This window comes from Macrobrachium rosenbergii, chromosome 49 (assembly GCF_040412425.1).
Source record: "Macrobrachium rosenbergii isolate ZJJX-2024 chromosome 49, ASM4041242v1, whole genome shotgun sequence".
Classification (NCBI taxonomy): Eukaryota; Metazoa; Arthropoda; class Malacostraca; order Decapoda; family Palaemonidae; genus Macrobrachium; species Macrobrachium rosenbergii.
The window spans coordinates 22,748,335-22,762,274 of record NC_089789.1 but is presented as its reverse complement, the minus strand read 5'-3'; the positions used below and the strand labels follow the sequence as shown (position 1 = coordinate 22,762,274).

The 13,940-nt window shown below is 35.3% G+C and overlaps 1 protein-coding gene across 1 annotated transcript in view; it reads left to right on the top strand.

Annotated features, from left to right (window-relative positions):
• The window catches only part of EMC1 (ER membrane protein complex subunit 1), a 67,209-nt gene that overhangs the window by 23,359 nt on the left and 29,910 nt on the right, over window positions 1-13,940 (top strand). Inside the window, exons 8-13 of the mRNA XM_067092879.1 lie at window positions 1,465-1,578; window positions 7,737-7,906; window positions 8,086-8,241; window positions 8,771-8,908; window positions 10,702-10,857; window positions 11,091-11,280. Coding sequence (XP_066948980.1) covers window positions 1,465-1,578; window positions 7,737-7,906; window positions 8,086-8,241; window positions 8,771-8,908; window positions 10,702-10,857; window positions 11,091-11,280 — 924 coding nt within the window. The remainder of the gene's footprint in view (window positions 1-1,464; window positions 1,579-7,736; window positions 7,907-8,085; window positions 8,242-8,770; window positions 8,909-10,701; window positions 10,858-11,090; window positions 11,281-13,940) is intronic.

Below are 13,940 nucleotides of genomic sequence, written 5' to 3'. Positions count from 1 at the left end.
TGAGTAAAGGAATCCTTACAAAATATAGTCTAATTTATTTTGTTTAATCAAGTTTTAGTATTGATATCCCTGACAGAGAGTCTAAATTATTTCTGTTGCTGGTTGCAGTTAAAAACTGTATTCTAAATTTTCATTTGTCATGGAAAGTTCAAATGTAATTAGCACTTAATGAACTTTGGTCCAACTTAATTTGGTACTCATAACTAATAATATTGAAAAATATTATAGCAATAAAGGAAGAAATCCAGTTACTGCTATCATGTGAAATTTTGTTACTGTACAGTTAAAATACTGTTTAACAAAAGCTACAGTTATAACGAAAGCTACTTAACTGTAAACAGTTTTTCATCAGAAACTATTTTAAGTTATATAAAGTATGTGAAAAGCTATGGTAATCAGGTGATTCCAAAATGCACGCAACACAAATTGTAGTTTAGGATTAAAAGTGCTAAAGATTTTCAGGAAGTCACCATGGGCGTTATAATGGTTATCATATTATCCTACTCATTTTCTTGCATAATTTTTATTCTTTTGGAAACATTGCGGTGTAATGCCTACTGACAACCTTCATTTTTGCTCATAACTTTTGACATCATGGCTCCCTTTTCATTTTGATTCATACTCATAATTAACAACCATGCTTATCATAATCATCATCATATCCAACACCATGGAATGTGGAATGCCAAGGGCCTATGTGGAATTATGCCACTTATTTCTTCCCATGCTTTATCATCAATGAACTCATCTCCAGCTTCTTGTCTCATAGTTCTCATTCAGGTTCTGGTGCCCACAGGAGTCCAGTTGACACACATGTATTGTTCTCTTAAGGATGGTGTGTAGGTTATGCACAAGCCATCTTCATCTCCCTACTTCATTATCTCATACAGTGGAACTGAGGAAATTTCCTCATGTAACATCTAATATTTATCTTAAAACTGTATTCTCTAATTGACAAAATATTTTAGATATAGTTTTGCTGAAGAGTTACAATTTACTCTATTCCTGTAATGGCTCAGCTCTAGATATAAACATACCATTTATTCATTTTCTCATAGCAATAAAGACTGTACTGTTATAAAGTATAAACCTAGTTTGTAACCTAGTTTGTTTATTTGATATTTAAGACTTATTCAGCTTGCTCATTATTTGTTATGCCTTTTTATGTTTTAATAACTTATTTTATTTTTATTTTATTATTATTTTATTTTTAATAGCCATATTTTTATTGGGAGATATTTTTGGGCTCTCATGATACTGACTTAAACTTCGTGTCATTTTGGCCACTCAGGTCATTGCATAGACTACCAGGTGTGATTTTCCTTGTTGTGAGGAATTTCCGAACATATTGGGAAAGGCACTTTATTATGTATGATATTTTAGATTTACTAGCAAAGCCACTTAACTTTTTTAATAGTCTTCAGGACCCATTTAAAAACGTACATTTTTTAATATTATGTCCAGGTGTTGTATGGTCTAGAGAGGAAGCACTGGCATCGGTCTTGTCTGCTGAAGCTGTTGATCTTCCTGTTGATGGTGCAAATATAAATTACCATGAACAACTGACACCCATAACAGGTCTGTGTACAGAAAGTTAAATTGTCTTTTCTGTTGATGTATATAAATGCCTTTTTTTTAACTATTTTTGTTATAACTTGAATTGTACAGAACTATGTTTTGCTGTAGAGCAAGATAACATGTATATTTAGTAGGATTTACTGTATCGTAGGCAGGGTGTATCATATCTCTGTCAAACAAGTGCCTTCACACATTGTTATCTCTTATATTAGAAAATCAAGTACTATATTAGTGTTCAAACAAGAGACCCAACTTGAGGAGATTTACATTTTAGGTGTACTGTATTCTGATTTTGTATAGAAGTAAGGTTTCTTAGGGAAACTAATTTTTCAAAATTTTGTTTTTGTTGGAATCTTCAGTTGAGTTGTTGACAGTGAGATGTGCTTTTTGTGAACTTTAAATTCTAATTGAAGAGTTGTATGAGCAGAGGATGCTGACTGGTTTCACTCTTAATATTGTAAAAGACAATTTTTTCAAAACAAAGTTTCAATTTATTTTGTGTGTGTGTGTGTGTGTGTGTGTGTGTGTGTGTTTGAATGCCAGATGCAAAATCCAAATAAAAGAAAGTAGAGAAGGCTGCTTCCATAGGTAGGTTAGCACATGCATATGCAGTTCTTCCAGATCAGAGTGGCTAGACATCTTACTTTTTATGTGTCATAGTCTAAGACTACCATGAGTTTGAGTGGAGGGCAGTTAAATTAAAAGTGATACAGTAATACGCATTGAAAATAAATTTTGCCTTTGTTTCACCACAAACCCGGTACTCTTCTTGTAATGCAGCTTGAGTAGAAACCCATGAGGGAGAGAGCCAAGTTGCTGACAAGCAAGAGAAGGAACCTGAAAGAATTGTGAACTCAGTAGTAAAGAAGTTGATTCAGATCTGTAGACCTTTGGAGTAAGAGAAGTTCAAGAGTTGGATTAAAACAGTGTAAAAGGAGGAACTTGTCAACAGTGTATATACAGGGTGTTTCGAAATTAGAGCCCCCCCCTCTGCAGTGTAAACTAAAATTGATATGGACAAAAACAAAAGTAATTCAGAACAGGTATTTATGTAAGTTTCTCTCTGAGTATTTAATATTTTGTGTGGCCTCCATCTGCCTGTACCACAGCCTGCATTCTTGAGAGGTATGATTTCAGCAAATCGCAAAAAAGCTGAGACTCAAACTCCATTTCCCTGAGCACTTCGGTCACCTCTCTTCGCAGGTCGTCGAGGCTTGGTATACCATTATAGTTCACTGTGTGCACTTCAACATGATCCTTAAAGATACTACCAATGTTTTCCCACACATTAGGGTCAGGGGAGCTACCTAGAAATTCACTTGACGAGAAGAAATCGATACCACTGTTTCGAAGCAGTTCCTGTGTCTGAAGAGCCTTGAAACATGGTGCCTTATCATGCAAAAATGTGACTTCTTCAACAGATAACACATTTTCAGGATCTTTGAGGAAAGGAAATACTCCACCAGTAAGCACAGTTTCTCTGAAGTATTCGCCATTCCATGGCTGTCCTTTTTCTTTGGTGATCCACATTAACCATTTGGCTGTGAAACAGAGAAAAATTCCCAAACATTCAGGAAATTTCACAATTTGGTGATAGCGCACGTCATTGTTGATATTATCCAACTTTGCAGCCCAAATGATGTCATTTTTATGATTTGGCTTCCTGACTGTGTAAGTGAAGAATTCATCTGATGCAGCAACATGGAGAAAGTCAGCTTCATCCCAATCTTTAAGAAATGAACCACAAAACCATGCACAGTCTTCTCTCTGTTGCTGAGTGATGTTGGGCTTGCTGATAACATGAAATGGCTTGATACCAGATTTTTTCAACTCACAATAACAGCACTATAACTTCTCTTCTTTCCCCGTTTTGTTTCCAGTTCAAGCACCAATTTATGTAAAGACTTTCTTGGTCTACCCACTGCCTCAGCTATGATGTCTTTTAACTCTTGAGAAAGGACTTCAGGCCTTCCAAGATTCTCACTCTTTTCACGATGACATTCATATGGATTTTTGTTCCAGTTTCTGTTAACAAAGGAGTCATCTCTTTTAATGTATTTAGCTATCCAGGAATGTGAAATGAAGGATGTGCCAGCATCCCTGGCCTCTCTGAAGGTTATAGCCCAGATTCGGTCAGTCCATCTGATTTCCTCCAAGTCGTTAGCCATGGCTGTATCTAACGCCGCACTCAGTCTGAAAATACAAGAAATGTAAAATGAAAAATAGCTGAATAGAAACTTAAAATAAAGTACTTGGAGATAGGCTGTAGCAGAAAACTTCATAACTTTCCATTTGTTCTGTGGAGGGGGGCTCTAATTTCGAAACACCCCGTATACCACAGAGATTCTGTGCTTAGTTGAATACGAGGACAAGATGATTTAAGAAGTCATGAGAATTACTCCTGAGTCTAAGTTATCAACTGAAATATATAAAGCTTGACTGTCTGCATATTGACCTAAGGAGTAGATTCTAAAAGTGTTTGCAACATCTTTAACGTAAGAATTAATAAATGTGTATTAACCAAGAGACGTAGAGACTTCTGACCTTTTGCGGGACACTCATTTACTTGTGGAGCTTCTGTAATTTTCCATATGCTGTCATTTTTCTCTCTATCCAGCCACCTTTTAATGTTCTTAAAGCTCTGTTCTCAAATTGCCACAATCTTTATTCATTTATAGTTTCATTAAAGAGAATTTACCCTTTATTCCTATAGTAGCTCAGTTTCTGGCCAAGACATCAAACCTTGAAACATGTCCGTAACAGCAATACAGATCATTGTTCATTGGCATCAATTTCAGAGATACCCTTGCAAGTCCTTAAAATAACATGCCTCTCCAGAATGACTTGTGATTTCTTGAAACCTGTTTTGTGACCTAATCTGTGGAAATGAACACCCTGGCATTGGTTTCCCAAAAATATTTTGTTTTGAAGGTCACTGAATAACCCCAGCAAGACAGAAAAGCTTGAAAAGAAATTCAGTGAATAGCGAATGGAGCATGACTTGGCCACAGTTGCTAGAGTGGACAACCCAGTTCAGTCTCAGTTGCTGGGGCATGTGATCCTACTAGAGAGGGCATGAATCTCTGTGATTCATCTTAAGAAAGCAAAGGCGTTGAGGAAATTTGTTTTAAACATTAGGTCTGTAAGAGAGGCTTTCTCAAGGGATTCATGAAGGTTCTTGAAAGGCAAGGGGTTTGGCAGTAGGAGAAAATTCTTGCTATTGCTGATGTCAAGTTATGGAACTCAAAAACCTGTTCCATAATGATCTGTAAGCCTTTATCCTGTAGGTGAGCATCTTTTCTTTTCTTATGAATAGTAAAAAATCTTCTGACTGGAAGAAAGATTTTAAGTTGGCTAATATTCCTGTGGTTTCACTAGAGGTTTTGAGTTGGCTAATATTCCTCTTGTTTCACCAGTTAGAGAACACACTACATTTGAGAAGGCATGTGTTAACCATTGAGTCTCTGCAAAGCTTGGCAATGTCTTTGGATTCCTTGAATAAAAATCTTCCTAAGGTGAGACACCACATTGTTATGAAACTGGCTAATGATCTGGTGCACCTGCTTAGGGGAGGAAGGGAAAGTGTCAAGGACTCTTGTAGTGTTGTCTGCTGGGCAATGCAGTGTATACTTATGGATGCAAAAGACAATGAATACATTTACACTTTATCAGAAAAAATGCTATTAAATGAATCTAACACTAGCAAAGCAAAATTCACTGAGAAAATACTTAAAATACCCTTTACATAGGAAACTTACGGAAATAAGCGGAGACTGACTTATTAATCCTAAAAGCAGAATAACAAGTCAGATAAGTAATGTTACCTGAAACTTGTAACCGTAACCTTATTGGAAAACATGTACTTAAGTAACATTGACTTATTACATGTGCATTAGTTAGTGAAGGCCATTGGGTTATACTGACTGACAAAACTGAAAATTGTTAATTGAATTCAAATAAATCTAGACGTAATTAACTTGATAAAATAATGCTATTTATGCAAAAGGTTTACTGATGAGAGGCTAATGAATATACTACACAGTCTTATAATGAAAATTGAGTAGTTAGGTTCCAATATAAAACAAAGATTCACACAACACCATAAAGGAAAATTATAAAAAACAAAGCCCATAATTAAATGAAAGAATATATAGTGTATAAATAAAGGATTGCAGTATCAAGATATGAATATGTGATTATGGGAGTCCTGAAAACTGTAACTCAGAGAGGATTTCTGAATTGTATACCAGTTGGCAGACACACAAAAGGTGAGGCATCTAGTCTAGACATGGAAGGACTGCATTCACTTGAGCCAACTTACCTGTAGCACCTGACTTTGTTATTTTTCTTTGAATTTTGGTTATTGGGATTCTCGCTGATGTACAAAACAAGCTATGTCAAAAATAATGGGTTTATACTTAAACAACTTGTTTAAAAATGTTCTAATGTGGTTCTTAAAACTAACATTGAATCCTTTTTATAGATTCTAAGCCAACATTTTATGAAGAATCAAGTAAGATCCAGTGAATTATAGTACAGTAATGTTTAAAGCTATGTGCAGTAAAGTATTCAGTAGGCTAAGGTCATCTCTTAGGAAAATTATATGAATCCTTTTGGCATTAAGAGCACTAACCAGCAATCAGGAAGGTGAATGTTTAATTTTTATATTTGTAGTATTTTTTTTAATTTAAAATGCTAATTACCCTACAGAAGTTACAGTATTTTGTAACTTTCAAGTACAGTATTTACTTTAGAACATATGAAAGATTGTTTTGTGTTGTAAACATATTTTAAAGGTCGTACCCAAGTACTCTATTAGGTAATTAAACATTTAATTGGTAGTGTAGGTATTGTAGCTTGCTAAACTGCTAACTAATTCCAATGGCAGATATCTTTTGAGTGTAAATTTTGAGCTGGAAATCCTGGAATGTTTAGCAATCATCGTAATTTATCACTGAATAAGATGTGTTTTCTCTTATCAGACGCGGATTTTGGCTAATTTGGCTGTGTTTGGTTTTAAGTTTTAAGTGCTGGCCTAATAATAGATCGGAGACTGGCATCTTTAATAGAACGGAAAAAGTGTATTGATTTTTTAGTGTTAAACAAAATTCATTTCTTCATACAAACCCTTACACACATATGCTCACGTTACTGGTACAGTATTTGAATGTCTCCTAGACACTTCACTTTTTATGCTTAAAAACAGGAGACTAGTAAGAGTAGCTTAGCATATGTGTTACATGGAACCTCAGATATCAGTCAGTCACTTGTGTTCCTAATAGGATATGAAGTTCTGAGTTTAAGTAGGGCTGGTATCATGAAATTGATATATGAAGAGTTCTGTGAAAGAACTCATATTTATTATTCTGAAGACAAAGACTTCTGGAGTTACTAGCTTCTATGCTTCATATCTGTTGAAGAGTTAGAATAGAAAAAAAAGCAAAACAAGTGATTGATGGGTACCTAGGCTCCAGGTGGCATGTGCACAAAACTACTGCTGTACTAATCTTTTGGTGTCTGTTAGACTAATGAGTGAAGTTTCTGGAGATTTGAAGACCATGAATTTGGGTTTGTGTTAGTAATGAAATTTTGATGAAACAATCAAAAACTGATTGTGACAAACTTTACATCTTCCTGAATATGATCTTTGCTCTTTTAATGTAAAAGGATAAATTTAATTAACATACTGTTAGGTTGATCGTACAGCAGTACAGTAGTCTGACCAGTTTTATGAAACTATCAAAGCTGTAAAGCTACAACAGAAGTACTGTCCCTCCCTAGTCCAGGTAATGCAAGCTCTTATTTTGAAATGAAGTTTTAGTAATACTTTGCTAATTATTTAAATTTTTCCAAATAAGAATTTAGTTCCTTAGAGGTGCAGTACTTTCAGATAGAAAGCACTTTTAATGAAATATTTGTTGTAATGTATAATGTACAGTAAATAGATTTTATAATCTCCCCCACTTAATACTGGACATGGCTAACAGCATTTTTCTATTTTACCTGCAGTTTTATACTTATGTGCAATAGTGAGGTTACTTTTTCATCTTTAAATTCATGTATCAGTGCCAGGACTTTTAGTAAATGGTATACAAACTATAATAAAATACATTTATTCTTATTTTAGGTGCACTATTGATTCTGATTACATTTCATAGGTTTGGTTGGGAGCTTTGTACACCGTGTAAAAACTCAGTGCACCCAGATTGCACACTGGGTTAGTGCTTTATTGGGAAATAAGGACTCCTTTGAAGAATCTTTTGGTACCCTCACCAGAGATCAGTTAAATCTACGTAAACTGCTGGTGGTTGCAACAAGCAGTGGCAAGGTAAAAGTATTTTTAATCAGAGGTAACTGGGTTGTGTGTTATAATTTTCTGTATTTTTAAGGCCTGTCATGCTATAGAAAACATTGCAATCGAGTAATTTTTTTCATGGTTATTGTCAAAGCTTTTTTTATCAGTGATTGGCTCCATTTCATGTTGCTCTTTATGATTTTTATTTCTAGATTCTTGGAATTGACAGCTGGAATGGAGATGTAGTATGGAGCATTTATGTATCTAATTTGGCACCACTACAAGGGAACAAATTGCTGTTGTACTCGCAAAGGACCTCTGCTCATTTTCCACACCATCCTCAATGTGTTGTTGTTGGGAGACATAAGGTAATTAAGTGTATAATTTTATCCTTTGTAAAAAAACAGTATTTTCAAATTAATTATTCCCTTTGCCAGATTTATTTGATGATAATCCTAGTCCTGAATTTATTTTCTATAGAACATTTTAGGAGTTTACCACTTCAGTTTTATCCTGTTTACTTTTACTTTTGCACCCAAATTCATTAGGTATTTTTATACTGATACCTACTTGTTTGTTGATAATGATTTTATTTCTTGGTTGTAATTTTGTCTTTGCTAATAAGGCAGTTCTGTTCTGTGGATGCTTGGTGAGTAGATCAATGTGCATAATGTGAGTGATGATATAGAAATCATTACCATGGAAAGGAGGAAGCAAGATTGATTGCTTAATTTACACGTCAGAAGCGCCCTTACTATTGTGGTTATTTACATGTTAATTTCTGCATTATGAATTAGTTTGCCTGGTTGAGGAGGCTTTGTACTGTTGTGGTTTATTCACCACTTCTGAAAGTTGTTAATTTCTTCATATTTTTTATAACTTGTATTTTTTGTTCAGGTTACTGGTGAAGGTCTCTTAGTAGTGTTCAACCCCATCTCAGGAGTGAGTGTTGATGAACGTGGAGTTATCATCAGTTTAGGATATCATCTCACCCAGGCATTCCTCATGCACCAGTCAGATGAACAGTATCTCAAGGTATTTTTGCAAATTTTAAATTTTTTCATGCAGTTTATTTTAGGAATGTTTGTCAGTAACAAGGTTCAAGAAGTAAAGATTAAACATTCATTATTTGGAATGAGAATCAGTGATATACCCATAAATCTTCAACACTTCTTCTGTCATTAGTATGTACAGTATGTAAAAGTGCAGCATGATGCAGTTTCTTCATGGTAAAAATATACTTTCATCATTTTCCACGATAGATTTAAAAGTAAATATGAAATTGTGCATTAAACACATCTTGCGATTGAGTTATACAGTTTTGTTTAGTAGACAGATGTACCCTTTATATTTTATTTGAGTCTTAGCTAATATGAATAAATCAAAATAGTCAGTCTGTCTGTGATTATTAACATGTCTTAAAACACATTGTTAAAGTATGGCTTTTGTTACACCATAAATAATAAATTGAAATGGATAAAATCCTGTTTTGGAAAATGGAGCTTATCATATGAGAGAGAGAGCATACACAAGTAATTCTGACGTGTCTTCGAAGAGATCATACTTTTTGACACATGGACATTTACTGAACAGTCCACATAACTCTCCTCCCAAATGTTCAGAATGCAAAGTGATACTAACTTGTGTGAATGTCCAAAATATAACCAAGAGCAGTTATTAACTTTTGGAATAAATTGATGAGGGAAATTTTGTCAGAACCTACATTTTCAATTATTCCAGTTTTATTTTTCATGAAGAGCTGTAATTTAATTAATAAAATATAAAAAGTAAATAATGAAAATACAAAAATTCTTAGGACATTCAATGAATAAAAACACAAATTAAAAAGTTATATGTAACTTATTCTGAATTTTATCATTACTTTTTTGTGAATGTGTGTATGGAAACATGAATAAATGTATGTAATGTGTGCATGTATTCCAGTGTAAAGGCATATACCTTTGTGCAGGTTTAAAAAAAAAATCATATTCATTCATCACCATGCTGAATGACCTATTTGGTCCCAGTGCTTAGCCTGTGGCCTAGACCTGGTATTTCATTCCAATCCTTCACGCCAGCTCTGTGAGAGCTGATGGTCAGCTCAGTGGTCTGGTCAAGCTATTTTGATAATAATAAAATAAATTTGTCATACCAAAAAGAGGGCACATTGAAGTAATTTTACTGCTTCTAATTGGTCACAATTTGTTTATCCTTGGATATATGATGTATATCTTACTTGACCCAGCTCCTGTATAAAGAGAATGCAGAACGACGCTAATTGTCAAATAAGAGTTTTAGTTTCCAATTTATATAATTAGATTTTTAAGAAATTTCATTTGGTAAAGAAAATCTAAATTGTATTATTATACAGAGACTTGGGGTCATCCCTTTGAAACTTATGAGTTTAAGCTCCTTGGTCTGGTTAAATTACTTATTCTCCATAATTTTCAGTGTTGTTATTTTTTAATAGCTGTAATTTGGCAAATCTAATTTAAAGCTTGACATTAAGAAAGACAAGTACTTCAGCCAGCCCTGAGAGCTAAATATATTAGCTCTCTGGTCTAGTTAAACTACTACTACTAGACAAAAGAGAGAGAACTTCACTACAAGGGAAGGCAGATGATAAGGAATGAAGGCTCAATGTATACATAACAGATAACAAAATTGAAAATGTTTTGCAAATGTTTTTTAAACTATTTTTTCATTTCCTTTGTTTCATTAGCCTTTATAACTGTTTTGTATAATTTTAGTGTAAATCTGCTCTATTCCTATTTCATCACATGTTAAGATTTAAACAACTTTATTGTTAATCCTTGTTTTTTTTCCAGCCCCTTCTCTTGGTTGATACAACGCTGACTCCGCACATGTTCCCTGCTAGTGGAGAATCTGTTTTACTGAAGCACAAGGACATTACATTCCTGCATATGGCTCAGCCTGGTACCAATGTTCTTACTGGATATTCCTTGAGATTTTCACAACCAGGGGTTGGTTTTAAGTGTTTATCAGTCATGTAAACTAAGTTTATTTTCAGAGTCGATTGATTATAGTAAGAAGTGAGCTTTTAGTCCCTGTTTAATTATGATATGAAATATATACAGTCTATAGGATATACATGTTACAAATTTTGTATACATTGTATTTGTGCATTATTTTAGTTGCATGATGGGTAAATCCAACAGTCCATACAGGTGCAATTCTAGTTTTTTTTTTTTCACAGGCACTTACATTAACTGAAGTATGGAAAGTTTCTTTGGGTGGTGGACCAATAACTGGAGTGTATGGGAAACTTGCTTCTGAAAAGGTACATTCCCCAGGGCGAGTACTTGCAGATCGTTCTGTACTTTACAAGTATGTCAACCCAAACCTTGCTGTGGTGATCACTCAGGGATATGACCATATTACCAAGAGTAAGTTTAAATTTAGCACATGTTTTGCAATGATGATGCTGTAAAAATGGTTTATTTTAGATCATCGATGGATGGTCTCTTGTTAGTCAGTTTTTCTTAAGTTGTATTTTAACAGAGATCTTTCACGTTCACAATTGATTCCTGATTCCCTTTTCCTGCTGAGAACAACCAGATTCACTAAACAGCAGCATTGTTGAACTTCTCAGTTCCAAAGTGCCTTTATTCTTCACACTGTCAGACTGTGGAACAGCCTCGTTGAGGATGTAGTGCAGTTGGAACTTCAGGAGTTCAAGCAAAGATGCAATGCCTTACTACCCTAATACAATTCTCCATTTATTTCAATAATTTACTTTAATTTTTTAAAATGAACCTTACCTCTCTATTATATAGCTTTTACTTCCATGCCAACAGTAGTTCAACAGATTGAAACAAAAAAACGAGAACACTCAGTTTTCTATGAACTTCTGTCTTATGTTTATCTACTTTCCCCACCCCCTACCAGGGGACTAGTAGGTACTACCACTCTTAGCTGGTTAGTTTACTTCTGTCGCTGGTTTCAGTAGGAGTTCGACAGATTATACTTGGTTTTCTGTTAGTTTTTTTTTTTTTGATGTTCTTTTATATTTTAAATATTCGTTCGGTGAGAACCTGTAAGGTAAGAGTTGTCATAATAGGCATTATTCCAGTTTTATTGACCATCATATGTTTTTGCTGAGGGATAGGTTATGATTGGATAACTACATGAATCATAGTTGAATGAAATGCAGTAATTGATTGTGAACGGAGAGAGCATGTTAGGTTGTAGAAACAACTACTGTATAGAGGATAATACTTGTAAGACTGAAGTTAAAGTTATGCATGTCTTGTCTGCTTCCCCATTTAGTAACTGGTTAGGTCCTCTGTTGCTTCTCCTCAATCTGTTATTCCAAATGAGCTTCTCATCGATTCAGGGCATTAGATTTGATAGGATGGAGTAATTTTTTATGTTCACTTTTTGTAAGTTTCGCTGGATATTATTATCACATTAGTGTTTTCTTTTCTTCACTACCCTTCTGAGAGTCTTGGTTAAGTTCGGGTTGTTTCCTGCATTGGAGGAAGGGTCAACACCCCGCTTTTTCTTGCATTGCCCTTGGCACATCCTGTCTTACTCCCTTGTGGATTGGAGTGACAGAAAACCAGGATATGTCAGAAAGCGGTGCAGATCTGTGCTTGTTGTCCTCTTCCTCTGTTCAGTCTGATAGCAAGCACCAGGTCTAGCATTAGTGGCGCCAGTTCTTGTACCATAATTCATTCTCCAATAGGATTGCTCAGGTAAGAATAAGAGGAGAGTCCTGATGTTTTTCCCTCTTTAATTTTACTATCTGATCGGCTTGGTAGCAATGATACTTCTTCTCTTCTGGTAGTATTTAAGTAAAAGCCTCTTGAAGCAATTAAACCCTCTATTGGTTGCCTAGGACCTGTGGTATGGTAAGAGAAGTACAAGTGTTGCAGAATGCTGGTTTTTGTATTGAAGATAATAGTGTTTTGTTCTTGGCCTGGGTTGAGAGAAAAAATATCTTTTGAGGCTTTTCCCTTCTCAGGGTTGTTAAATGCAGACTGGACCTTATTTAAAGGTAATGAGTTTGACAGTTTTATGCCATAAGGGCAATTAGAGTATACTCAGATAGAGTAAGCCTGTAGAGATGATATTAATAATTTTATGTTCAAGTAGGAGCGAACACTACTATGCCTAATGTTCTGCCCCTTTTTCTGATATTTGGTCAAATTAACACACAACCTCACCCAGAGTTTATTACCTTACTGGAGGTAATTATTCATGGAAATAATAGTGGATGTACTCTGTCACCGAGATAAGTAATAGCAATGGAAGGGGCTCAACATCCAGAGGTTGGCTGTGGACAGTGGGCTGTGGGCATCCCTTGTTAAGGACCTGTTTAAGATTAAGGGGAGTTGTCCTTTTGCTTTTTTTTTTTTTTCACCAGTGCAAGGTCCCCTAGCTTAGGCAGGGACACCAGCCTGTTCCCTGGTTGGGTTTAGACTGTAATGCCACTCCTACTCTAGCTAGGTTTCAAGAAGTCATCAGTGTATAAGGGCAACTTTGTTAGTTGTCTCTTGGGGTTGATTACCCCAGGTGACAGGGAAGGCTGGATTTCAGTTTCATTCGGTGGAGACAAGCAACCAAGAGATGAAAGGTTTCATCACAATCCCACAAGCTACAGATGACTGCATGGTATGGTCCTTGGGTCTGGTGAGCTCAAGGCGGGATCTTGCAGTAATGCCATTATCAGTTGTGGGAGAAAATCTGCCACCACCAGTGGTCTGGGTGTAAGTCATGGTCCGACATACGGGGTTTTTTCCTGCACTGATACCTCTATAAACAACATGGTTAGGTTTCTGTTGTATCTCAAGCATGAGGAAACTACTTGGCAGCAGCCTTTAAGGCTAAAGGGTCATGTTGGCTTTGGCTATAGGCTTATCTGAGAACAGTGACATGTAAATGTTTTTCAAGGTGTTAAGGTGGAGTTTCCCAGGTCTCTGCTACACACTTTACCTTGGAATCTGTATGCAGTTCTTCAGTTCATTATTTTGTCGACCTGTGAAATGTTTAGAACAAGTTCCTTTAAAGAAGTTTCTATGGAAACTTCATGGTAACCTTAGAT